The sequence below is a fragment of the Lissotriton vulgaris genome, chromosome 12 (genome assembly GCF_964263255.1).
Source record: "Lissotriton vulgaris chromosome 12, aLisVul1.2, whole genome shotgun sequence".
Classification (NCBI taxonomy): Eukaryota; Metazoa; Chordata; class Amphibia; order Caudata; family Salamandridae; genus Lissotriton; species Lissotriton vulgaris.
In genome coordinates this window covers 145,199,578-145,224,021 of record NC_141700.1, presented here as the reverse complement: position 1 = coordinate 145,224,021, position 24,444 = coordinate 145,199,578, and the positions used below count along the sequence as shown (strand labels likewise).

General features: G+C 46.3%; 1 protein-coding gene across 1 annotated transcript in view; it reads left to right on the top strand.

The window, feature by feature from the left end:
- PEX19 (peroxisomal biogenesis factor 19) overlaps positions 1–24,444 on the top strand; it is a 99,077-nt gene that overhangs the window by 52,490 nt on the left and 22,143 nt on the right. Inside the window, exons 6-7 of the mRNA XM_086947620.1 lie at positions 21,638–21,814; positions 22,772–22,816. Coding sequence (XP_086803746.1) covers positions 21,638–21,814; positions 22,772–22,816 — 222 coding nt within the window. The remainder of the gene's footprint in view (positions 1–21,637; positions 21,815–22,771; positions 22,817–24,444) is intronic.

Below are 24,444 nucleotides of genomic sequence, written 5' to 3'. Positions count from 1 at the left end.
GGGGGGGGGTTGTATTGCAATGGTGTATAATACTGAGTTCGGGTGCTCTCTGGAGCAAGTAAAAATTAGCAATTGTGAAGCTGGCTTATTTTCTATTAAAGTCTCCCCTGAATGTACCATTAAGGACTATCTCGTATATCGCCCCCCCAGGGGGGTCTACACAATTTGCTGTGAGCCTATTGGAATCAGTAACCCAATTGGCCTTACGTTACAGTAAATTCCTCATACTAGGAGATCTTCACCTACATTTTGAAGATGCTAACTGTACTGAGGCACAAGCACTATTTGTTTCTCTGAAATCCTTGATGTTTACACTGTCTGGTGGGAAGCCAACGCATCAAGCGGGTCAACTTCTTGACCCCATTTTTTCCAATTGGGATGGTATTAAGATGTTCCCTCCCATTAGGATCCTGTGGTCTGACCATTATCTCATTCCATTTATGTTATGTTACGCTAATTTATAAGGCGCACAGATGCTCCAGCAAAGGAGCGTCCTGGCGCCCGCCAGGTAGCAGCACAACACAACCAGGCACGAAAGAAAACAAGGGGGCTAAGGAAATAAAAAGGTTTTTACTGCCCGCCAAAAGGAAAGCAGATCACCGAGTGCCCGAATCTCAAAAGGAAGAGAATTCCATAATACGGCGGCACGGACTTGAAATGAACGACCGCCGGCCCGGCAGCGCTGAGGTTCCGTGACAATTGTAAGTGGTGTTTTCGACTCGCACGGATATGGTCGAGTCTAGTATCTATGAACCGCAAATGGCGAGTTTAGTAAGTGTGCGCAGTTTCGCTGTGCTAACTTAAACCGTTCGTTTGTTACGTGGGTTTGTCATCTGTACCCACGGGTTCCATCTTAGATACGGCATCCATTTTGTCTCTTGCCCTCAAGTAGCCAGCGAACGGACGCTGTCCGCTTCGCGACCCTGGGACTCCCAAGATATGGCGGAAGACACATGTTCTTTGTAAGTGCCTTTATGACGAGGGGGATGCTACTGTAAGGCAGATGGCGCCGCTCGAGGCTCATCTTGCCGCACGGGCTTATTGTCTCAGCCGTGCATCTCATTAGGCACGTCCCTTTGATGCCTGTATCTCGTGCTTCTCGACACTCCCCTTTTACACCCTTTCCGATCTCCCCACTGTCTCCGTCTTCCTCTACACCTGTCTTCGTTCTTATTTCGATCTACTTTACTGCTGATTGGAATTTGCTAATGGTGGGAAGATGGGTTTTTACAGTTGGGAACCGCCAAATGTTTCCGCACTTATGTTCCGGACCTTGTGTGTTTCAAAGTGACCAAAGCGACCCCTCTGAGAGCGACTTGTGGGAACCAGGTTGTAAACTATTGTGTATCATGTTATCCTATGGGTAAAAACTGTATAAAAGGAGCGATCCACAAATACAATTTGAAGCAGTCTCCCCGAACTACACTCGATGTACTTCCTGTGACTTCTGTGTTCCCTGCAGTAAATAAACCTTGACTCTTTGACGCCGAAGGAAGTGTCCCGTGTCTCTGTGACTTGTACGCCGGAGCAGGTTACCCACGAAGGTTTCAGGTGTTGTGCCCTGGCACCGCTGGGTCCAAAGGAACCCAGTCCTTCAGTTGGCGCCCAACGTGGGGCTGCATCAGTGGTACCGGTCCAAGCCCGACGATCGTGAGGAACTTCGTGTGAAATCTCCGAGGGAAGGTGCACCCCGCTTCATCGATCTTGTTGTCGAAATAAGTGGCCCGAAGACTTTTCCCGCGAAGATTCCCGCCTCCTAACGGCTGCGACGGACTGCTGCCCTGACTGTAGACCTGTTTTGGCGCCTGGCGTAGACCTTGGTATAGCGAGACGATTGACGGGCCTTCCTGAGGACGCCATTGATCTTTGAGTTAAGTATTTGTGGGTCGCTCCCAGAGTTCTTGGTTGTAGACACTTTAGCGGGTGTCTTTGTTGTACACGCTGTGTGAGTGTTTTTGTCGGTGACACTTTACTAGCGTACTTTGTTGTTGTTGTATTTGTTTGACGACTGCAGCCGCCAAAGACCGAGGGTTTAGTTCTTTGCTGGGACTTGGTAAATCCCGAAATCCCGTAACCCTTGAAGTTTGTGAAACTCGGCTAGTGTGCAAGATGCCTGGTCGCAGTACTTTGTTCAGTTGCTTTAGACCTTGTGGTGCGGATTCCCTGCTGGAGGACTCGTGTCCGATACCTCCGGTTGGAACTCCTACTTATGATTTGTATAGCAAACATGGGCTAGGCCCGATTGCTTTTAACGATTATTGGATAAAATATACAAAGAAAGACGGCGATCTTCGCTGGCCACCTCACGGTAGCTTCGAAGCGTCGATCTTAGATAATTTGGAAATAAAGTTGTTCGAACGCAAGTCTAGGCCGGCCATGTTTGATGCCTTTCGGTTGTGGCGCAAAGAAGCCCGACAGAAAGAGATCAGACAGAATAAACGTAGTGAGCGAGATAATGTTGCTACCATAGTGAAGAAAGCTGAGCAGTTTCAGCGTGATAAGGAGGATAAGGATAAGGAAGTGTTTGAGAGGCTACAGCGTATGTCCATAGATAAATGCTATCCTGCTTTGCCTACGGAGTCGGATAAGAAGGAAGAGGCAGTTGAGGATTCTTTAATGTCTTATCTTATGAAGTCGCCACCTCCGTACGTACAGGGTATCGCAGCTCCTGTGGTCCCTGCCGTACCTGTTCTTCCACCTGTTATTCCTCCACCAGTTCCTCAACCTGCACCCGCTCTTCCGCCTGTTCCTGCTCCTTTGCCTATTTCTATTCCTACTGCTCCTCCGCTTCCACATACTCCTGTTCCCGCTACTGCTCACGCTACTGCTCCTGTGTTGTTAACCCCTGTTGCTGCTAATGTTTCTACTCCTTCTCTTGTTAGTCCTGTGTCTTACTCTTCTCCCTCTACTCGTAATCGTGATTCTCCCCTTGCGACAAACTTCTTCCAGTCGCTCGGACCTGTTTTTGGGTCTGCTGGTTCTGATGGTCCTCAGAGACGTAGCCAGCTTCCTGGTAATAGAGAACGTGTTGCGCTATACAATATGGCGATGGGTTGGATGATAAACCCTGTTAGAAATCCACCACGTGTTGTCCTCGAAACGTTTGATCAATTCAACATACCAACTCAGAGATATGTGTTTGATGAAATGTGCAAGTTCTTACATGATCAGATAGTGGCCTTTGCGCCTGACGAAGTGCTGTCCGCCCTGTCTGAACTTCGGCTTCAGTTCGCAACTGGACTGATAGTCGACACTAATGTCCGACGCGCTATTGAGCGGTTGCTATCTCTTCGTCCCGCTCCTATTCCTCATGCATTGTTCGTTGAGGACATTGAAAAACAAACCGAGTCTGGCCAATATCCTATGCGTGAAGTTCCGCCGGTTTGGGTACCCGCTGATAATACTAATGCTAATGCTCCAGTGGCGGCGCATTTCCAGAGAGTGTGGATACACCTCCCTTGGAAACGATCGGAAGTGCTTCAGGTGAAACAAACTTTGCCTGATCCTCGCAAAAATCCTGCTGGATATTACAAGGAATTGTCGCAGCTCGTAGACGCTACGATAATGAATCTGGCCGATATCGACATGTTGTTTGGCAATATCGTACCGCAACCGGTATGGGCCAAGATTCGTCACCAAGATCATGCGAATGAATTAGGTGGTGATTGGGCTGCCATTACAGCGGCAGACGCGGGACAAGTGGCTGCTACTAAACCCGATCAGTTGATTGAACTTCTTCCCCAGCGAATCATTACATTAATGAAAACGCTTATGCCAGCTATGAGGGTAAATTGGGACAAGTTGTCAGCCTGTAAGCAGAAGAAAGATGAGAGTGTTTCAGACTTCTTTACGAGGTTCGAGGAAACATTCGTTGATCATAGTGGACAGGATATGGGTACTGAGGGTGGACAGAGGTTGTTTGTAGATAAATTCGTGTCGAACTTATTGCCCGACTTGAGCCATAAATTGAAAAATTCAGAAAGTGCGTGGGCTGTTTCTACCTCAGCTCAGATATTGGCTACGGCACAATATTACGAAAATAGAGAAAAAGAGGAAAATGACCGTGCTGATAAAAAAACGAAAGAACTAAAAACTAAAGTGTTGTTACAACAAGCATATCCGCCGCGTTCTAATCAGACTGCGCCTCAACAGAATAGATCACAGTCGCAATCGAATCGATCGCAGCCGCGTAATGATTCCTCTTTCCAAAGATCTTCGTTAGGGTACAATCAATGTGCTTATTGTAGACAGGAGGGACACATTAAATTCAATTGTCCTGCTTTGAATGACCGTACTAGTGGTACTTCGTCTAGAGGAGGTCGTGGTGGTTCACAGAACGCATCACGTGGTAGAGGTCGTGGTGCTCAGAACGACCGTTCTGACAATTCATCAAATCCTAATAACTGTTTCGATCAACGTGGATCATCGCAAGGACGATCTGCGCAGTATAATGTAGACGATTATTACGTCGATCAGGGAACTGACGATGGTAATTACTAGGACAGCCAAAGACAAGGAGAGGGAGTGGTATCAGTTCCGGTTGATCAGAGAGGGCCTTACGTCGCAGTTGCTACATCGGGCGTCGTTGAGCCTTTTCTGTTGGACACTGGTGCAGCGAAAAGTTCTATCATGCATTCGAAACTCCCTGGCGCACCTTTGTCTGGCTTAACAAATGTTTCCGTTGGATTCTCTGGCGCCCCCGTTAGCAATCCAGTTTCGTGCCCTTTGCCCCTTAAAATTGGGCCTTGTGAGCTCGAAGCTCCATTGATTTTGACCACTGGTTGTGGCGAAAATCTTTTGGGTCTGGATTTGCTTAAACGTTTGTATGCGACTTTGTATTGTTCTCCTGCGGGTGTAGAGCTTACGTTCGGAGAGAGAGTAGTCTCTCCCATGTACTTGTCTCTCGATAAGCTTCCACCGGAATTGGATTCTCTTCCTGCGTCTTTGTGGGCGACGGGTCCAAATGATGTGGGCCTACTTGATATCTCCCCTTATGTTGTTCAGTTGAAATCTAATGTGCGATTGCCACGTATTCCCCAATATCGTATCTCCCTTGATGGTGAACGAGCTTTGTTAGCGATCATCTATGATTTGATCGAGCAAGATGTCATTGAAGAAACTCGGGGAAACGTGTGCAATAGTCCTGTACTGCCCATTCTTAAACGTACTGATCCTACCAAACTGCCTGTTTATCGTTTTGTTATCGATTTACGGGAGGTAAATAAAATTGTGGTTCCTCAATTCCCTGTTGTGCCTGACATCACGGCGCTACTGACTCTGATTCCAGCTACTGCTTCATGGTTTTCGGTGATTGATTTGAAAAATGCATTTTTCAGCATCCCGATTGCCGAAGAGAGTAGGGACCTTTTCGGTTTCTCTCTTGGTGGACGTAGCTTCCGGTTCAAACGCGCTCCTCAGGGCTACTGTGAAAGTCCATCGATTTACAGTCAAGCTTTGAAGGGTCAACTAGATGCGTTTAAGTTGCCGGTTGGTGCGGCTTTAATCCAATACGTCGATGACTTATTGGTGGCTGCTGATACTCAGGACATTTGCAAAATTGCTACAGTGTTGTTGCTGCAACATCTCTGTGAGTTGAATCACAAGGTGTCACCTTCTAAACTCCAATATTGTTGTCAAGAAGTAACCTATCTAGGTCACTTATTGTCAAAGGAGGGAAGGAGATTGACCCCAGAGAGAATTGCAGCGATTGCGCGAATGGCTGTGCCACAAACCCAAAGAGATGTGCGTGCCTTTCTAGGTATCACGTCGTACTGTAGGCAATGGATTCCTAATTTTTCATTGCTAGCGAAACCATTGGTGGCTCTTACGTGCAAGGATGTTTCTACTCCTTTACCATGGACGGAAGAATGTCAGAACAGTTTTTCTGAACTGCGTGATTCATTGTGTTCGGCTCCTGTGTTAGGTACCCCTGATTACAGTAAGCCGTTCACGTTATATGTTCACGAGAGGGAAGGTTGTGCGTTGAGTGTTTTAACGCAACCTTTTGGTGGTAAGCAACGTCCATGTGCATATTTTTCCTCGACCTTAGACCCAGTAGCTAGAGCATTACCGAGTTGTTTGAGAGCAACTGCGGCAGCTGCGGTCTCCATCCGACAATCAGCAGGATTGGTCATGGATAATATGCTTACGGTGATGGTTCCGCATGCAGTCGATACTCTGTTGAATCGTACGAAAACTCAGCACTTGACGAGTGCGAGGTTGTCTGGGTACGAATTGACGCTTTTGGCAAGCCACATTCAGATAAAACGTTGTAATGTCCTCAATCCGGCAACTTTGTTACCAGTTAGTGCAGAGTCAGATGAAGTAGCAGAACATGACTGTTACTTGCGGACAGAAGAGGAAACAAAAGGTCGTGTGGACCTTAAAAACACCCCATTGGAAGACCCGGATGGCACCCTGTATGTGGATGGGTCATGTTTTAAGTTGCCGAATGGTGATGTGACTACTGCTTATGCTGTGGTGACATTGAATACTGTTGTTGAGACTGCGAGATTGAATCAGAATTCTGCCCAAGCTGCAGAGCTGATTGCTCTCACTAGAGCATGTGTATTAGCAAAAGGTAAACGTGTGAATGTGTACACCGATAGTCAGTATGCTTTCGGTGTAGCGCATAGTTTTGGACGGTTGTGGCGAGAGCGTGGTTTCTTGACGTCGCATGGCACGAAAATACAGCATGGCCAGCTTGTGAACGATCTTTTGGATGCATTAACTTTGCCTGCACAGGTTGCAATTATTAAGTGTAGTGCGCATCGTAAAGTGACGGATGATGTTGGTCGTGGTAATGCGTTCGCAGACGAGATTGCTAAGGAGACTGCCCGGAACCTTAGCACTCGAATGTATGTGACAAGTTCGGTTAGGTGGCCTACAGAATCGAGTATGTGTGAAAATACCATAGAGAGTGTGAAAGCAATTCAGAATGAAGCCACCGACACTGAAAAAATGAAGTGGAAAGAAAGTACGGGAAGGTTGGATGTGAATGGTTGCTGGATTGATTTGTCAGATCAGAAAAGATGGATGTTGCCTGACGCATATGTACTGGCCGTTGTGCAAATGGCACATGGGTTAGCACATATTAGCGCGAAAGGTATTTGCAAGTTGCTGGCTGATGTGTGGAAGAATGATGGAATTACTAAGTGTGCTGAACGTTTGGTGAAGAATTGTATGGTGTGTATAATGTACAATCCTGGCAAAGGAACCCCAACTCCTCCTGGCAGTTTTGCTCCTCCTTCGTATCCCTTTGAGGTGATCCAGTTGGACTTCATCCATATGGAGCGATGCAATAACCTGAAATACGTTTTGGTTGTGGTTTGCGCATTCTCCCGATGGATTGAGGCCTATCCCCTCAAAGACAATACTGCTTTGTCTACTGCGAAAATCCTACTGAAGGAATACTTTCCTCGGTACGGAATGCCTAGAGTCGTGTGGTCAGATAACGGAAGTGAGTTTGTTGGTAGTGTAATGAAGAGTGTGTGTAAGGGCCTTGGAATTAATCAGAAATTCCATAGCGCCAATCATCCCCAGTCAGCTGGATTGGTTGAAGGGTACAATGGCACCCTTAAATTAAAACTAGCGAAGATTCAGGCTACGACTGGACTTTCGTGGCCTGATGCTTTGCCTCTAGCATTACTGTCAACTAGGGCGACTGTACACTCCCGAATAGGGCTTAGTCCCTATGAAATAGTGTTCGGCCGTCCTGCGAATGTGTGGGGGGTTCCTAGGCCAGGTGTATTCTCTGATCTTGAGTTTCCGATGTTGATTGATTACTTACATGACTTGACTGCTAAACTGAGGTTAATTCATCAACAGGTTTACGACGCCTTGCCGACGCAGACGGAGGGTCCAGGCCACCAGCTCCAGCCCGGGGATTGGGTGGTTGCCCGAAATTTTTCACGCAAAAACAATCTGGACCCCCGCTTTACCGGACCTTACCAGGTGCTCCTGGCCACGAGGACTGCCGTTCGTCTTGAGGGGCGGAGAAATTGGGTACATGCTACCCATTGTAAGCGAGTCCCTATTCCTTTGCCGGCAGACCCGTGGATAAGGAAAGGCATCGCGTCAACAGAAACAGAAACATTGCCGGCGTTTGTACCTTTTAGCGACGCACAGCTTGTTGAGGAACCCTCAGCGCAGCAGAAAGCCACTGTTGAATACTTGTCAGCAAAAGACTCAAGACCAGACCGACGAATTGATCAGCAGGACGCTGTCTCTTCAACAGATCCTTTGTTCGACGAGCAGACACGTCCAGGGAAACATCGATATTCTTTGCGATCTCACACTAAGGACAAATAAATTTGCTTGCTTTGCTGAGATTGATAACTGCAATATCCTCGTTTCCCATGATCAATTTTGAACATTCATATCATTGAAAGTTTTTGTATATATATATCAAGCTTCTTCCTTGTATCTTTTTCCTACCACAGCTGAGAAATATTGTGCTAAATAAATACATGTTGTGTATTGAGGGCCGTAGGGCCGCGCGCGTACTTCCTTCTGGACAGTAGGTCTTGACGCTAGGTTAAAGACCGTCGGTTCCTAGGAACTCCTGGGGATTGACTATTGCTGCACAGAACGAAGTGCGTCAAGAAACGTTGCGGACGGTCGTAGGAAAATGGCATTTTCGAAGCTGAATGATTTGGAAGGAGCTCAGGCGTATAGAGTCAAGCTGCAGAAACTCAGTCGTACTAAATGTTTTGTATCCCAATTGTTTGTTTTGTTTTTGACTGCTTCTGCATTTTTGGCGGGTGGGGTGTATTACACTATGTCTTACTTTCTACTTCCTACCCCTACTCCTACTCCTTACCCTAACCATACTTCTACTACTTCTACTGCTTCTCCCCATTCTTTTCACATGTTACCGGAACACGAACAGGCTAGACGTGTAGAATTCCGCAATAATTCCTTTATCCAGCTCCTCCATCAGCATCAGTTAGTGGTTAACACTACTAATTGTTGGGTGTGTGGGTTGATGCCACATACTACGGGTAAGGGAATTCCATATCTGGTGTTACCGTATAGTTCCCAAGGGTCAGCTCGAGCATTCCAAACAATGCTTCGAAGCGCACTGGGTTTCCACCCCACTCCAGAACAACGTTCCCCCAACTCTGGTCCTACCTCGTATCAGTGGGTGCTATCGATGGCAATAGAGGATATGGAAGATGAGATCCATGATCCTTTTCTTATCCCTAGAGAAGAGGTACAAGCCTATAGGGTCTTAAGTAGAGGGGAATATAGTATGTTCAGTAATGAAAAGCAGCTTAAAAGCTCGTCTCCAATATGGGTCGTACCCCACACTGGTAATCTTTGTCTTGTGGGTCGTGGCTCGCAAGCCTCACTTGGAGCAAGTGCTTGCACTGAAAGTTACGTTCTGCCAATGTCCCCGTCCCCTGTGTTTCTGGCTGCCAAGGGTACATACTTTATCTGTCATGATCGTGCATACACATGGTTGCCCGCAGACTTCATGGGCTCATGTTTCGTTGCAAATCTGTTGCCTCCGACGTTTACTGTAGATGCCGATTATCATAAGACTAGAGTTGTACGAGGCGTAATTAGCGAAGAGGATACTGCCGGTCAAGAGGCAGGAGACTTTTTCAAGGGTTTCCTCCCGTTTTGGGGACCTATGGTTAATAGTAGGAACCTGAGACATTTGACTCGAGTGGTAGAATCGACAGCTAATATTACTGCCAGTGCCCTTGGTAATATCACCACAGAACTTCAGGCGGAGAGACTTATGACATTACAAAACCGTATGGTTTTAGATGTTGTCTTGGCAGATCGCGGTGGGGTATGTAAAGTGATCCATTCGAGCTGTTGCATTTTCATTCCAGATAATGCTCCTACTGTCTATCAAGCCATCTCGAAGTTGCATAAGATCTCCGAATCCATACACGTGGATGTAGGGGATTGGACGCTACTTGGTTGGTTTTGGGGCCTGGTGTCGGCTTGGGGTTGGAAGATTCTGATGATCATCGGGGTTGTGGTAGTGTTCCTGTTCACGTGTTGCCTTTGTGTGCAGTGTGGTCCTGCCTTATGTGGCCTTTGTGCTACAACGTGTATAAGACAACCATCTGTTACCAAGGGGACTCGATCGGACAGAGCTATGCTACAACGACATCTTGATGGTCTGATGAATATCGAATATGATTCCGACTAGTGCTTGCCTACATGAGGGCAAAAGGAGCGTCTGAGGTTCCGTGACAATTGTAAGTGGTGTTTTCGACTCGCACGGATATGGTCGAGTCTAGTATCTATGAACCGCAAATGGCGAGTTTAGTAAGTGTGCGCAGTTTCGCTGTGCTAACTTAAACCGTTCGTTTGTTACGTGGGTTTGTCATCTGTACCCACGGGTTCCATCTTAGATACGGCATCCATTTTGTCTCTTGCCCTCAAGTAGCCAGCGAACGGACGCTGTCCGCTTCGCGACCCTGGGACTCCCAAGATATGGCGGAAGACACATGTTCTTTGTAAGTGCCTTTATGACGAGGGGGATGCTACTGTAAGGCAGATGGCGCCGCTCGAGGCTCATCTTGCCGCACGGGCTTATTGTCTCAGCCGTGCATCTCATTAGGCACGTCCCTTTGATGCCTGTATCTCGTGCTTCTCGACACTCCCCTTTTACACCCTTTCCGATCTCCCCACTGTCTCCGTCTTCCTCTACACCTGTCTTCGTTCTTATTTCGATCTACTTTACTGCTGATTGGAATTTGCTAATGGTGGGAAGATGGGTTTTTACAGTTGGGAACCGCCAAATGTTTCCGCACTTATGTTCCGGACCTTGTGTGTTTCAAAGTGACCAAAGCGACCCCTCTGAGAGCGACTTGTGGGAACCAGGTTGTAAACTATTGTGTATCATGTTATCCTATGGGTAAAAACTGTATAAAAGGAGCGATCCACAAATACAATTTGAAGCAGTCTCCCCGAACTACACTCGATGTACTTCCTGTGACTTCTGTGTTCCCTGCAGTAAATAAACCTTGACTCTTTGACGCCGAAGGAAGTGTCCCGTGTCTCTGTGACTTGTACGCCGGAGCAGGTTACCCACGAAGGTTTCAGGTGTTGTGCCCTGGCACCGCTGGGTCCAAAGGAACCCAGTCCTTCAGCGCTTGATCCGGGGAACAACCGCTAGTTGCAGATCAGAGGATCGTAGGGCACGGCCCGGGGTGTAACAAGACAGAAGGTTAGCAAGAATCAAGGCAGGTGCTCCCTTAATAATTTTAAAAGCAAGACAAAGGACCTTAAACTGAATTCTCCGAGCGATCGGGAGCCAATGCAGCGATAATAACCGGAATGCCCAAAGGGGAAATACTCAAAAGACCTATCCTACCCAAACGCAGGAACTGGAAAAAATTCTGCCAGAAGGCATTTGAATCTGCGTTAATGCAGGAAATTCCTCCGCTCAGTAAAACTCTTAAAGAGCGCGGAAGGATTATGAGGAATGGGTATCGAAAGCTCTAGATAAGGTGGCCCCATGGACTGTAAAAGCCCCAGTACGTGGGACTAGGTCTGCCCCTTGGTATAATGAGGAATTGTGTACCGCTAAAGCTAGATGCAAAAGCCTACAACGCCTGTGGCGGAAATATTATGATACTGCCCAGAAAAAGCTATATAGGAATAACTTGAAAGAATACCATACACTGATAAAAAAGGCCAAAAGGATATTTTTTAAAGAGCGGATTGAACGATCTGAAAACTCCCCCAAAGAGCTCTTTTTAATCTAAAAGGAGCTAACGGCACTCACAAGGACAGTGACTAAGGATCTTTTTTCCACTGAGATATGCGAATCCATTCCTGACCATTTTGTGAGCAAAGTGGAACAGATTGTGTGTCTTTTCAGCAGGGCTCAGCTGAAGAAGCCTCGGCTTGCGACACCTCCCAAAGGCTCACCAAGAAATCATGTCTCAAGGAGTTCATAGTGCCTCCGAGAAGAATTGATCAAATTAATTATGGGTATCCATTCGGGATCCCCCACGGACGTTGCTCCTCCAAATATTCTCAGGAATCATGTCCACCTCCTGTGGAATTACATAGGCAATTTGGCTACCCTATCCTTTCAAGAGAGTCAGGTGCCGGAGGAATGGAAACTTGCCCAGGTAGTTCCTATTAAAAAGAAGGCGAACCCGAGTATCTCCAAATTGCATAACCTCCGCCCCATTTCCCTCCTACCTTTCTGTGCCAAAGTGGTGGAGAAATTGGTTAATAACCAGTTGGTCAAATTTGTAGACAATAATCATCTTCTACACTCTTCTACACTCCTCCCAATCTGGTTTTAGAGCAAAACACTCTATAGAAACTGCCCTTCTTTTCTCCACAGAATTGCTTCGCCAGAAAGTAGATGGACAGACCGCTGCTCTGAAATTGCTGGACCTGAGTGCGGCATTTGATACTGTATCGCACCCTAGACTTCTTGCCCGTTTGAGCGAGATGGGGGTTGCCGGGCCAGCATATGAATGGATGATCTCTTTTTTGGCGAATCGAAAATTCCAAATACATGGTCCCCCCTTCAAGTCCACATCCCGAGCCCTAAAACAAGGAGTCCCGCAGGGCTCTATATTGAGCCCTACGTTATTTAATCTGTATATGGAACCCTTGGCTCGAATGGTGGAATCTTATGGGGTGGAGATCGTATCATACGCGGACGACACTCAACTGGTGGTCACTCTATCACACAACCCAGTTGAAACAGCCGATAATTTTTCTGCTTGTCTTGCGGCACTTGCAGCTTGGATGAAGAGCAACTGCCTCCGTCTTAACGGAGGCAAGACCGAACTTCTTGTGATCGATTCCTCTCCATCAATTTGGACATCTGCCTGGTGGCCTGCTGACCTGGGTCCTACACCCACCCCTTCTGATACGGTGAAAAACTTGGGTGTTCTCCTGGATACCAATCTTTCATACTCCCAACACATTGGCAACATAGCGGTGAAATGCTACGGCATACTGAAAGTCCTACTCAAAATCTTGGACCTTCTACCTATTACAGCTAGGAAAACATTAGTACATGCCCTGGTTACTTCCCATCTTGATTATGGGAATTCCCTTCTCTGTGGCCTCAGTACTAAGAACCGGAACCAACTCCAATGTGTACAAAATGCGGTGGCCAGGCTTGTTTTAAATTTGCAGAGGAAGTCGTCTGGGAAACAAGCTTTACAGATCTTGCACTTGCTCCTCATGCGGGAACGTGTTCGGTTTAAGGCCATGTGCATTATCCACCGTATTTCACAGGGCAAGGGCCCGGCTTACCTCCAACGGATGTGAACTGTATATCGTCCCAGACGCCTTTTGAGGTCTATGGGCAGCATGCAGTTTTCGGTACCCCGCATCTATAAAGCACGGCTGGGTGGGCGCTCTTTTCGGTTTCTTGCCAGTAAACAATGGAACGAACTCCCCATGGAACTTCGGATGGATACATCGGAACCAAGATTCCGGTTGAAACTCAAGACTTACTTGTTCCCGGAAGTTTAGTATGGAGTTAGTGTCTAACCTTTCCTGTCCCGCCCTCTCCTCATTTTGATTGGTCTTTGTGAAAAGTTCTTGTGGCAAGGCATCCTAGCGCGGAGACGCACTTTTCCTAGTGTATTCAGGCGCTTAATAAATGTTTTTAGTATTATTATTATTATTATTATTACTATTATTACTCCTCTCATGCATCTCTTTATTATGACTTACTCCTCTCATGCATCTCTTTATTATGACTTACTCCTCTTATGCATCTCTTTATTCCGTCTGACTCCTCTCATGCATCTTTATTCTGTCTTACCCCTCCCATGCATCTCAACTCTGTCTTACTCCTCATGCATCTCTTTATTGCATGTTACTCCTCCTATGCTTCTCTTTATTCTGTCTTACCCCTCCCATGCATCTCAACTCTGTCTTACTCCTCATGCATCTCTTTATTGCATGTTACTCCTCCTATGCTTCTCTTTATTCTGTCTTACTCCTCTCCTGCATCTCTATTCTGTCTTACTCCTCATGCATGCTCTTTATTCTGTTTGTCCTCTCGTGCATCTCTTTATTCTGTCTTAATCCTCTCATTCATGCATCGCTTTATCCTGTTTTACTCCTCCCATGCATCTGTATTCTGTCTTACTCCTCAGATTCATGCATCTCTTTATTCTTACTCCTTTCGTGCATCTCTTTGTTCTGTCTTACTCCACTTCTACCTTTCTAGTCTGTCTTACTCCTCTCATGCATCTCATCTCTCTAACCATATCTTTTTCTCTCATACATCTCATGTGCGTCGTACTCCTGTCATGCTCCTCTCTAGTTCGCATTTTACACCTTTCATGCCACTGTCTTGTCTTGCTTACTCCTCTCATGCATATCATTATCCTTTATCTTATCATGCACCTCACTGGTCTGGGTTTTACTCCTCTCATGCACTTCTCTAGACCTCCTCTTACTGTCCTCATGCAGCTCTCTGGTCTGTCTTACTCCACTCTTGGATCTCTCTAGCATCTCCAGCATGTGTCTTACTCCTCTCCTACACCTCTATAGTCTGCATCTTCTTTCTCTCATCTATCTCTGTAGTCCCTTACTCCTCTCATACATTTCTCTAGTCTTTGTCTTACTCCTCATGTACCTCTGTAGTCCATGCCTTGCTCTTCTCATACACATTGTTAATCCAAGTCTTACTCCTTCCATGAAGCTCTCTAGTCTGCTTCTTACTCCTGGTGTGCCCACTGCCTTTGTCTTACTCCTCCCATGAAGCTCTGTAGTCAGTGCTTGCGGGGGCGGTGTAGACACTTGGGGGTAGGGGCAGAGTATGGTGCCACCAGCGTGGGTCACATGGGGCGCTGTACGGGGGCAGGGTGGTACCAGGACGCTCACCTCCCTTTAAATGTGTCGTAATAGCGGAGGAGTGGGGCTGCCGGGCTCCACCCGGGGATCGGTGCCAACCCGGAGCACCTGACTCTCTCTCAAAGGCACCATGCCCACCAGGACGTGGTGCCGACCACTCTGACGTTCAGGGCCTCTGACTCCACTGGCTCTTGGGCTCGCTGCTGTGTGGTGCAGTATATGCAGGGCAGTCTCATCTCTTCCCGTGCTGGCTGTTTCCGCCTTCCATAAAGTAGCGGATTTGCATTTTTATTCCCGGATGTCACTATAATATTTAGTGGCAAGCGACTGGCCGATTTGCGTTTTTCACTCCTTGTTTAGTTTCAGCGCGCGCTACTGGTATTTATTAATGCCGCGGCGCCCCACCTCAACAAAAGCCCAGTTTCCTGCAACGGTCCCCTATCACCAAATAAGCAGCTTGAACTTGTTTCTAAATATTTTATTATTCGCCTTTATTAATAGCTGTTATCTCCAGTGTACATATGTGATAGATTGTGCCCTTTTTTTGACAATACAGTGTTGTGGAATGGATAGCACAAGATCCTGTTTTTGCTGTAATGGTGTTAAAGTAAAGGACAGCAGCTTAGCTTGTTGTTTCAACCTTACTTCTGTTTAGGATGTCCCTACCAGGCAGCGCAAGTTGTCTGGAGCAAAATACCTATTTGTGGGTTTACCAAGAACTTAACAGGGGTTTCCCACTGCTTACCACTGAATGGTTTTTTTCTAACACTTCTTTGTTTACTTCATATTCAGGGGCTTTCCTTGTCTCAGTGTGTTCCTCTCATATTTGTTTCTCCCTGTAGCAAAGTCTCTTAATCATCTTTTTGATTGGCTGGCTTTTGTGATTCCTCTGCTCACTTTTAGGGAACTTTTTCTTCTTTTTTGTTAGGCACTCCATGAAGGTGCATGCTTTTTCCAGACCTCTCTTTCTCTTCCTTGTGTGCTTCATCCCAATACCTACAGCCGCGAATTGTATGTCTCTCGTGTGTACTTCTCCCCCCAACCCCCTCATGCTCAATGTTGTTCTTGCCATTGTGTGCGTCTCCCTGTATTGCTGTCATTTTCACATGATTCTCCCTCATGCTATTTTTGTCTCTTCCCCCATGCCCGTCTTTCTCCTTGGTACAGTATTTTTCCCCTCCGTATCCCATCTGCTCACCCCCATTCACTTCTCTGAAAACTCCCCAACCCAGAGATCTTCCTTGTGCTTTCACGCTAAATTAATCTTAATTTATTTAAATTTACCAATCCTAGTGGTTTCCACCATCCTGGAAAGGAAAATAAAAAACAAAACAGTCCTGCGTTGATAGGTTGGCAGGCATACATCCTTACAAATGCAAAAAGCAGTGGAATGATACGACCTCCTTCAGTGCTGCATAGCATGCCGAAAAGTTCAATGCTGTGGAGCATCGCCAGAGGACACTGGCAAAGCCAATATGTTTCAAAGGCGATAACTATTGGTTTTGCATTTTTGTTTGTTCCACCTTGCATACCAGGCTCAAAGTCCCCTTCTCTCTGAAGATAGGGCATGGTTGTATTTATTAACTGTCGGGAACATTTGAGGAATATGCACAAGGGTGAGACATGTCTGATGCAGATAACTAAATGTGGTGCATTTTAGGTGGGGGTTCGTGGATACTCTACTATTGCTCGAGTGCAGTAGCCCACTGTCTATCTTTAGGCTCTAGACCCATTGAGCTAGCCTACTTGCCCTTGTGTTAGTCGGGAAGTTTGTTACACAGGTCTCTATTAACTCTCTGTATAGTGATGCAACCGCTCACATGTTGCTGCCATACTTGGGCAGGGTTTGCAAGGGTGCGGCGGGGTCGGGCTCTAGTCGCTCCAAACCTCGCAGTGTGCCTTACACGGCTGTCCATGCATTATGCAACAGAAACTGCCCTCTTCAAGGTCATACTGTTCAGCAAGTTCCTGAATGGACAGTAAGGTTTTCTGGACATTGATGTCGCCAATGGAAGGAGGTGTATTAGTTAAAAAAAAAAAATTGCATTTATGTGGTTCCTAGGGATGGCAGTCTTTAGGAGCCATACAAATACTGGCCCATCCCTATCCCCGCCATATGTTTTCTCCGTGCAATTTAGTTTCCCCGAGTCAGGCCTCTATCTCACTGTGTTCCCTCCTGAAAGGAGGGACCCCCTCTTTGTTTCCTGCTTTTGTCTCCACCCATACCTCCGCTCCCCGTATGGCACACTCTAGGTCAAGGAGTAGAATCTGCAGCTTGTCTTACCCCACAGGAGGTTTTTATCCATCGCCCACGTGCTTGAGGCCTATGGTGTAGCGTAATACTCTGTCTTGTAGTGCCGGCGTGTACAGGTTCCAGCTCGCGTTAAGCCCATTGCACCTTCAATTTAAGGGGGTTGTGGTCGGACAGTGTGCAGCCCAGGTATTCGGTAGATAGGACCCGAGATGCAGTGGGGGAATTACCCAAGAGTAAATCTGTCCTAGTATCGAATTGAAATACGGGGGAGAAATAATTATATTTTCTGGTGACGGGGTGCATGGACTTCCAAATATCATGTAGTCTTTGTGTGTGCCATATCCTGAAGGCACAGGCATTCTAATCCCCGCCGGCTCCTGCAAGGTAGGGGGAACAACTTGTCTAGGGATATGTTGTGTATATTATTGACGTCCCCTCAACATATTCATGGTGCCTTTAGGTTCTGTATCATCGTGGGAGGCAGTTGTGTTAAGAGCTGTTGCTGATTACTGTTATGTGCAAAAAGCACCAACAGGGCAATTGGTGCCACATCTACCACCACCACCGTCTGGATCCATCATTTTTTGTCAGAGGGACCTTTGGAGCCACCCACATGAGGGCCCTCCTCGGGCGTATGCTGAACAGGAGGTGCCAATTATCTGACCTCTCCATCTCTGTTGTAGTTTAAAAAGTTCCATGGCGGTCATGTGTTTCCTGTAAGGAGATATGTGTCCAACTATGTCTCGGGTAGGAATTGATCATATGGTGACACCTAGGGGTTGCCATTCCCTGGATATTCCAGGAGATATTGTATGTGGGTTCTCGTTCAGTTAGGCATGCTGTCATGTTATGTCTATGTTCCAACCCACATTCTCCCCGCTACCCAAATCCCATAGTCCTCAGTGATCCCGCCTCCCCCTCATTTTGTGTCATTGTTATGATGCTGTCGCTCTTCGGTGTGCAAACTCAAAACCGATATCCTAATTCCCTTTCCCTGGTTGGGACAGTAACTATTCTGCAACCATACACTATATAACATGAAGAAGCAGGTTGGCACGGTCTCCTCTGCCTGACTGCTTCCTCAACCTACGAACGCTCAGTAAGGTCTTCAGTTGGCTCCCACCCAACACCAGGCAAACTGTCACATAAGCCCTCTTCACTAGCAGACTCGACTACAGAAACTTCTTCTACATAGGAATCCCCAAGCAACTCTTGAGGAAACCCAAGACCATCTGGAACACCGCAGCCAGACTCATCCTCCATCTCCCCAGAGAGACTCACATCGCCCCTCACCTCATGAAAGTCTATTGGCTACCAGACCCGAAGAGATGCCAGTTCAAGCTGCTCACCTACGCTTTCAAGGCCAATGAAGGTCCCGCGTACCTCAAGAAATTAGTGAACTTCCACCAACCTACCAGAGAACTCCGTTCCAGATCCCTCTCTCTAGCAGCTACCCAGCACATCCGTCGGGTGAAGAGTGGAGGCCGCTCCTTCTCCGACCAGGCAGCTAAGACATGAAACACCCTCCCCCTACACCTCTGAGCAACACCGTTGCTCCAACAGTCCAGGAAGAACCTCAAGACCTGGATGTTCAACCAATAGGAAAGGGCAGCGGAATCCCGCGGCAGTACCCCACAGCGCCTCAAGACCCTCACGGGTAAAGCAGCCACGCTCTATAAATCCTGATTGATTGATTGAATTAGTCATACAGTTCGTTCCATTTGTTCCAATTAAAATCTGGTGGGGGTTCTTTGCAATAATGAGCAGTGTGTTAATTGCCTGTCTGAAACAAGCTTGCATGCAGTTGTGACCTGTCCTCCTCCTTGCGCAGCGAGGAGGTTCTGGAAAATCGCTCAATCCAACGTTGCTACAGGTGGAGCCAGTCCAGGTGGGTCCTTGGTGATATGTGGTTGACCACGGTGCAGGGCGGGAACCATCAGGATGGTGCTGTGCGGGCTTGTGACACGGAGCACCCTTACTCCACGTCCGTTCCGGTCACCATCTTGGCCACGCTCCCCCCTCCACTTCTCTCATGCATGGCTTTAACATTACTCCTGCCTGGGATTGGAGCAACAAAGACTAGCAGATCTAAATGAGGGGTATATGAAAGAGTGTAAACCGGATTCGAGAATTTTAATAATGAATAAGGGGTTTTGGAACTGTGGTTTGAAGTATTGGTATTAGTAATGTATTTACTTAAATCAGCAATCAAGTAATTCACCCTGCCTCATCCCAAGATATTGCAAAGTTCTGCCGACCTCTTCATTCTTCAGTTACAAATGAAATTATGAGATGTCCGCCTAATAAAATTGTTCAAAAGTTAGTGAGTAATTAGACCGGCCTCTCCGGCATGTCTGATTTTACTGTTTTTATTTATTTATTTATGGCATTTATAGAGCGCACTGTTACCCATGGGTGTCCTGGCGCTATGTGAATCTCTACAGAAGGACCGAGCCAGGCAGACTGTTGCAAGGGAGTGGGTGATAAAGGGTTACCTAGGAAAGATCTGTACATACAACAACTCTTGGGTTAAAGTGGTAGTTGAATTAACATCTAAGCTTCAGTTTACCCAACAGAAGACAAACCATGCTTTCACAGTTTCATAATATTGGGGCTGATATTAAGGTGCTGCAAGAAACCCATTTATTGATGTGAGATGAATTGTGCAGGAGGAACCCTGGATGCACTTCACCGTTATGGGCAGCAGATATGCTACCACACACACACTATTGCGCGCACACCACAGTGACACACACACACCTGTGTGTGTGTGTGTGTGTGTATATATATATATATATATATATATATATATATATATATAGCACATTTTTGGAAAATTTCATAAAGATTTGTTAAACGAAGTCAAAGTTATAACAAATCATTAAATGCTTTTCCTATGGAAACAAGGTTGTAACTAGAACTACCTACTGGCGACCGGCAGTAGGTAAAATATATATATTATATACTAGCAGGCCGCCCCAGCGTTGCCTGGGGCAGAAGGGGGTTGGGGGCAGCATTTCAGGCTTGCGTGCACTCCCGCCCCGTCCCCCGCCCGCCACGACATTGTCCGTGTCCCGGAGCCTGAGCCTTACCTCAGCCGCCGTTGTTCAGGGCCAACCTCCCGCCCCCGTCCCCCTCCCGCCCGGCCCCCTCCCGCCCGTGTCCCGGAGAGCCTGAGCCTTACCTCAGCCGCCGGTCCCGCTCCAGGCGCTTTTCCTCCTGTAATTCACCGTTTGCTACCTCCCGCTCCCCGCTCATGAAGCGGCGCCAGTCACTCCAGGACTCACCCCCGTCCGCGCTCTAAGGGATTGTCCGGTCCCGCTCCAGGCGCCCCGCCCGCACAGGCCGCCACTTCGCCCAGCAGCAAGCAGGGCTGCGGCAGTCCTCCCAGCAGGTCGTGATCTTCCGTCAATGGGCACGATCCGCAGACATGCACAGCCTCGGACACCCCGGGCAGCACGATTCGCCGCCATTTCAGGAAGTGTTGCCAGGGAGCGCAAATGATGTCAGCACGCACGTGGGCAAGATCCGCAGAGCTGCACAGCCTCGGACACCCCGGGCAGCACAATTCGCCGCCATTTCAGGAAGTGTTGCCAGGGAGTGCAAATGACGTCACGTCCGGCGCTACTTGCAAGGGACTACTTTATTTTTATTTCTACATTTTTTAGAAAACTTATATTTTTTATTTTTAATAGCCTATGTCCTTCTGCTTGCCATGAGGTTTTCAAAGATGTCCTGGGTGTTTGGATTGGTGGTGTACTTTTCGAGTTTACCTGGCTCAAAGGACACAGTTCTCTCTTTATAATAGTAGTATAGATACTAATACACCACTTCACACTGCCACAGGCATAGACCACATATACCCACTGAGGCACACGGCACACATTCAGCCCCACAAATACACACACACTCCATAAATCCATGGACTCCCATCCACATATGCAGATACTGCACACAGATGACCACCCACCTTTATATTTGTAGCTTTGTCCATGGCAAAAAACCCAAGCCATTTTGAGTTATGCAAAGAACTGAGATGTTGGTTTGTCTAACTTTGACTCCGAAATGTATGACTGTATCCTTCTGTGGTGTAGTTGCGTGGCTCTAGTGCCGTCTGGCAGTTACAGGTCACCATTATTTTGACAATTTTACTTTTCATTTAGTTAGTGCATCGCTATATCGTGAGGTCGGTTGATGCCAGTGTTTGTCAAGGTGATGCTTGTCCTACTTCAATAAAACGAATGAGAGTATGGGCTAGCCCAAAATGGAATGGTGTCTTGTTACTGAGGATGTTATCTGGTTTTGATGACCCATCCAAAACTGATGACGATTGTCTACATCTCTGTGAATGTTTTGTTGTTGCAGATCCTGGGAGCCCATACCAGGAAGACCTGCTACCTTCTTGATAATGAATCAGTGATTTGTATTTATGGCGGAGCTTTTGTTAGAGGAATAGCTAACCTCCAAAATGGTTTTCTCCTTGTTCAAGGCATTGTTATAATGTTCACAAATTTGAGTGTGTTCAAAATTGAGGCTCCAACTTTGCATTAATAATCTCTCATGTCTTAGTATCCAGAGTGGCTTCAAACCCACCGAGAATCCCTGCCCGAGGAGCAATTCAATAAATACCAGGAGCAGCACAGCATCATGGGTAAAATCTGCGAACAGTTTGAATCTGAGCAGCCCAGTGACAGCGAAGTTGCCCAAAAGGCCCGGTTTGAGTTGGTGCTGGATCTAATGCAAAAGGTAAATAATGTGGCTCTCTGCGTGATGTGAGTGGAGCAAGTAGCCCTTGTTGTATCGAGGCATTGTTTATGTCCTGGGAGCACGTCTCCGCATGGACCTAACCTTCACTATGTTAAAACCTTCTAAAGAAATGAGCGAAGGAAGCTCTAGGACTAAGTGTTTGTCACCAAACCTTTAATGGATTTGTCATAACTACTAGGATACAGATGCGCCCACTCCAGCTCTTGTTGAGAGATTGTTTAATTCTCCCACCTGGGAGGGCATCACATGTAGTATTTAGCATATATAATTGTTAACTGAAAACATTATTATATGAACAGATATTCAAAAGTAATCCTCACTAGTCTTTGTAAAGGTTCTGAAAGGGGGTGGGGATATGCAAGTACTGGAGGCAATGAAAAGATGAATGACTAAGCATAAGGTTGCAAAGCTAGCTAGAGCAGCATTTCTTGGCCCTTTGACAAGAGGCGGAACATTCTGCTGTAAATTGGATTAGCCCTTGTACCATTCATCTGGTTTGGCCTCAAAAGCCGGAATAATGGAAGATTAAAACAAAGTGATTCATATAGTTTTGGCCGAAGATGACAGTAAAAGGCTGGTGTAATGTAAGAGTAAACCATGAACCTGATTGAGTCACTGTTGTTTTTTAATAGCATTTTTATCTGATAAATGGGACATTGTAGCTCTTCTGTGCCTATCTTTAGCAGTCTTTAATCTGACCAGCCTTTAATTCAGAATGAGAATCCATTTAATACAAATGCCCGTTCCAGTTTCCCTTTACCTCAAGCTCTGTGACTGTACCTAAAGTCACGGTTATTAGCCCCTTAAGCAGTTGCCTTGAGTGAATGCCTGCTCTAGGTTGTGTACTAGTGGGATCTGCACACATAGAGGTGTATTACATTTAGTTTTTTTTCCTTATTCAAATATACCCTCCCATAATCATCTGTCTGCTTTCAGCTTCAAGACTTGGGGCATCCTCCAAAGGAGTTAGCTGGTGAAACGGTAAGTCTGCTTCCCTTTGATGCTATTATGGTAGGGCTCTGAGCACTTGACTGTTGAACCAAATGGCTTTGTCTGCTAAAAAGGAATTGCTATTGGAGGAAAAACACTTGCCCAGAAATCCAGGTGTTCTTTATTTTTTATGTCCTACAGGTGAGATTTTCAGTTTTTTTAATAAATTCCACAGTCAACACTGTTCCCCATAAGGAACCTCTAGATGTCTTTCTTGCCATGCCCTATGTGTCTGCCTTTGTTTCACTTTTGGTTTGATTTCCTGCCTGAGGTGGCCCCTTTCATTTCTTATTTGATCCTTAGGGATTGTATCTTGCGTTTGGTGAAGTTGTGTTGCTTTTCAAGCATACTGCGTACAGTTTGGGTGATAACACTTGGGATGTCATTTTGCACCACTCTCCCCTTGAGTTTTTCTCTATGGTTAAAGAAGTCTCTGAATGGCAGAACAAGTTTCTGAGACCACCATATTTTACCAGATTTTGTTGTAGTGGAGGCTGAAAATTGAAATTTTGTGTTAGAAAAGGCAAACGTTAAAATCAAACTGCAAAATTAACGTTCAAATTGACTTGGCAGTTTTGCTTTGTCAAATGTTAGAAATGTTTCCATTTCTCAAATCGTAAATTTTGGTTAAATGTTAACTCCATACTGTGCCTACAACCCCATCAAATTCTCTAAGCTGTTATACACCCAAACCCATGCTCTCTTACCTTAACCCAAACCTCTTCCTCACACTATCCATAAACCTGGACAAATGTAATATGGACTGGATGCATTGCATTTCTGTATTCACATCTCTCCAATGAGACTTGGGCAATTCTTTCTGCTGGTTTACATGTGTAGTTATATCACACATTTCAAAGAAGCTGGTTGAAAGGACGTGCAGAAATTATGGCTAAACCATATTCCTGAGACAGAAGTGCAACACCATCCCTAAAATGAATACTTGCAATGCCCGAAAAGGAGGGTTTTCTGTAAAGGTCATTAGTTGGGATCTTGCGGATTGCTGATTGCTTCAGTTTACCCTAACCTTCACTATCCCACCTCTGAAACCCATAGCTGTTGAATGGAATGAAAACAGTCCCTCATGGACAGCTTACTCTGTGTGGAGGGTCTCGACTGACATGGACAGTCAGTAAACTTTTCAGCTCTTTGCGTCTTTTGTGTTGGTCCCAAACTATAGATGCATTTCCTTGAGAATCACACACGTGGTTACCTCGTTTAGTCAAGAGAATTGTGCGGCTTACAATGTGAGTTGCCGATACAGCTGTGACTCGCAGTATAATTTTAGCATTCTGCAATTTGGTTTTTAACATTCAAGTAACATGGCACTTTGCACAGGGCATGCTTTATGAGGGTGAAAAACACTATTGCCTCAACCCTGTCTCTAATCCATTACTCAAATATAACTCTATCCTTACTCCGAAGCTAACCCTGCACCTTACCCTAAACTGACCTCATTTGAACGTCCTGACATTTTTAACGTTTTTTTCTAACTGGCCTGCTTTTTTCAAGCTATTGTTTTTTTTCAAACTATAAATTTCAACTCTTTAGCTTTTCTACCTATCTCATTCAAATAGACGACCAATGTTCAGTCTGTCTTCATCTCTTTGCTGAAATCA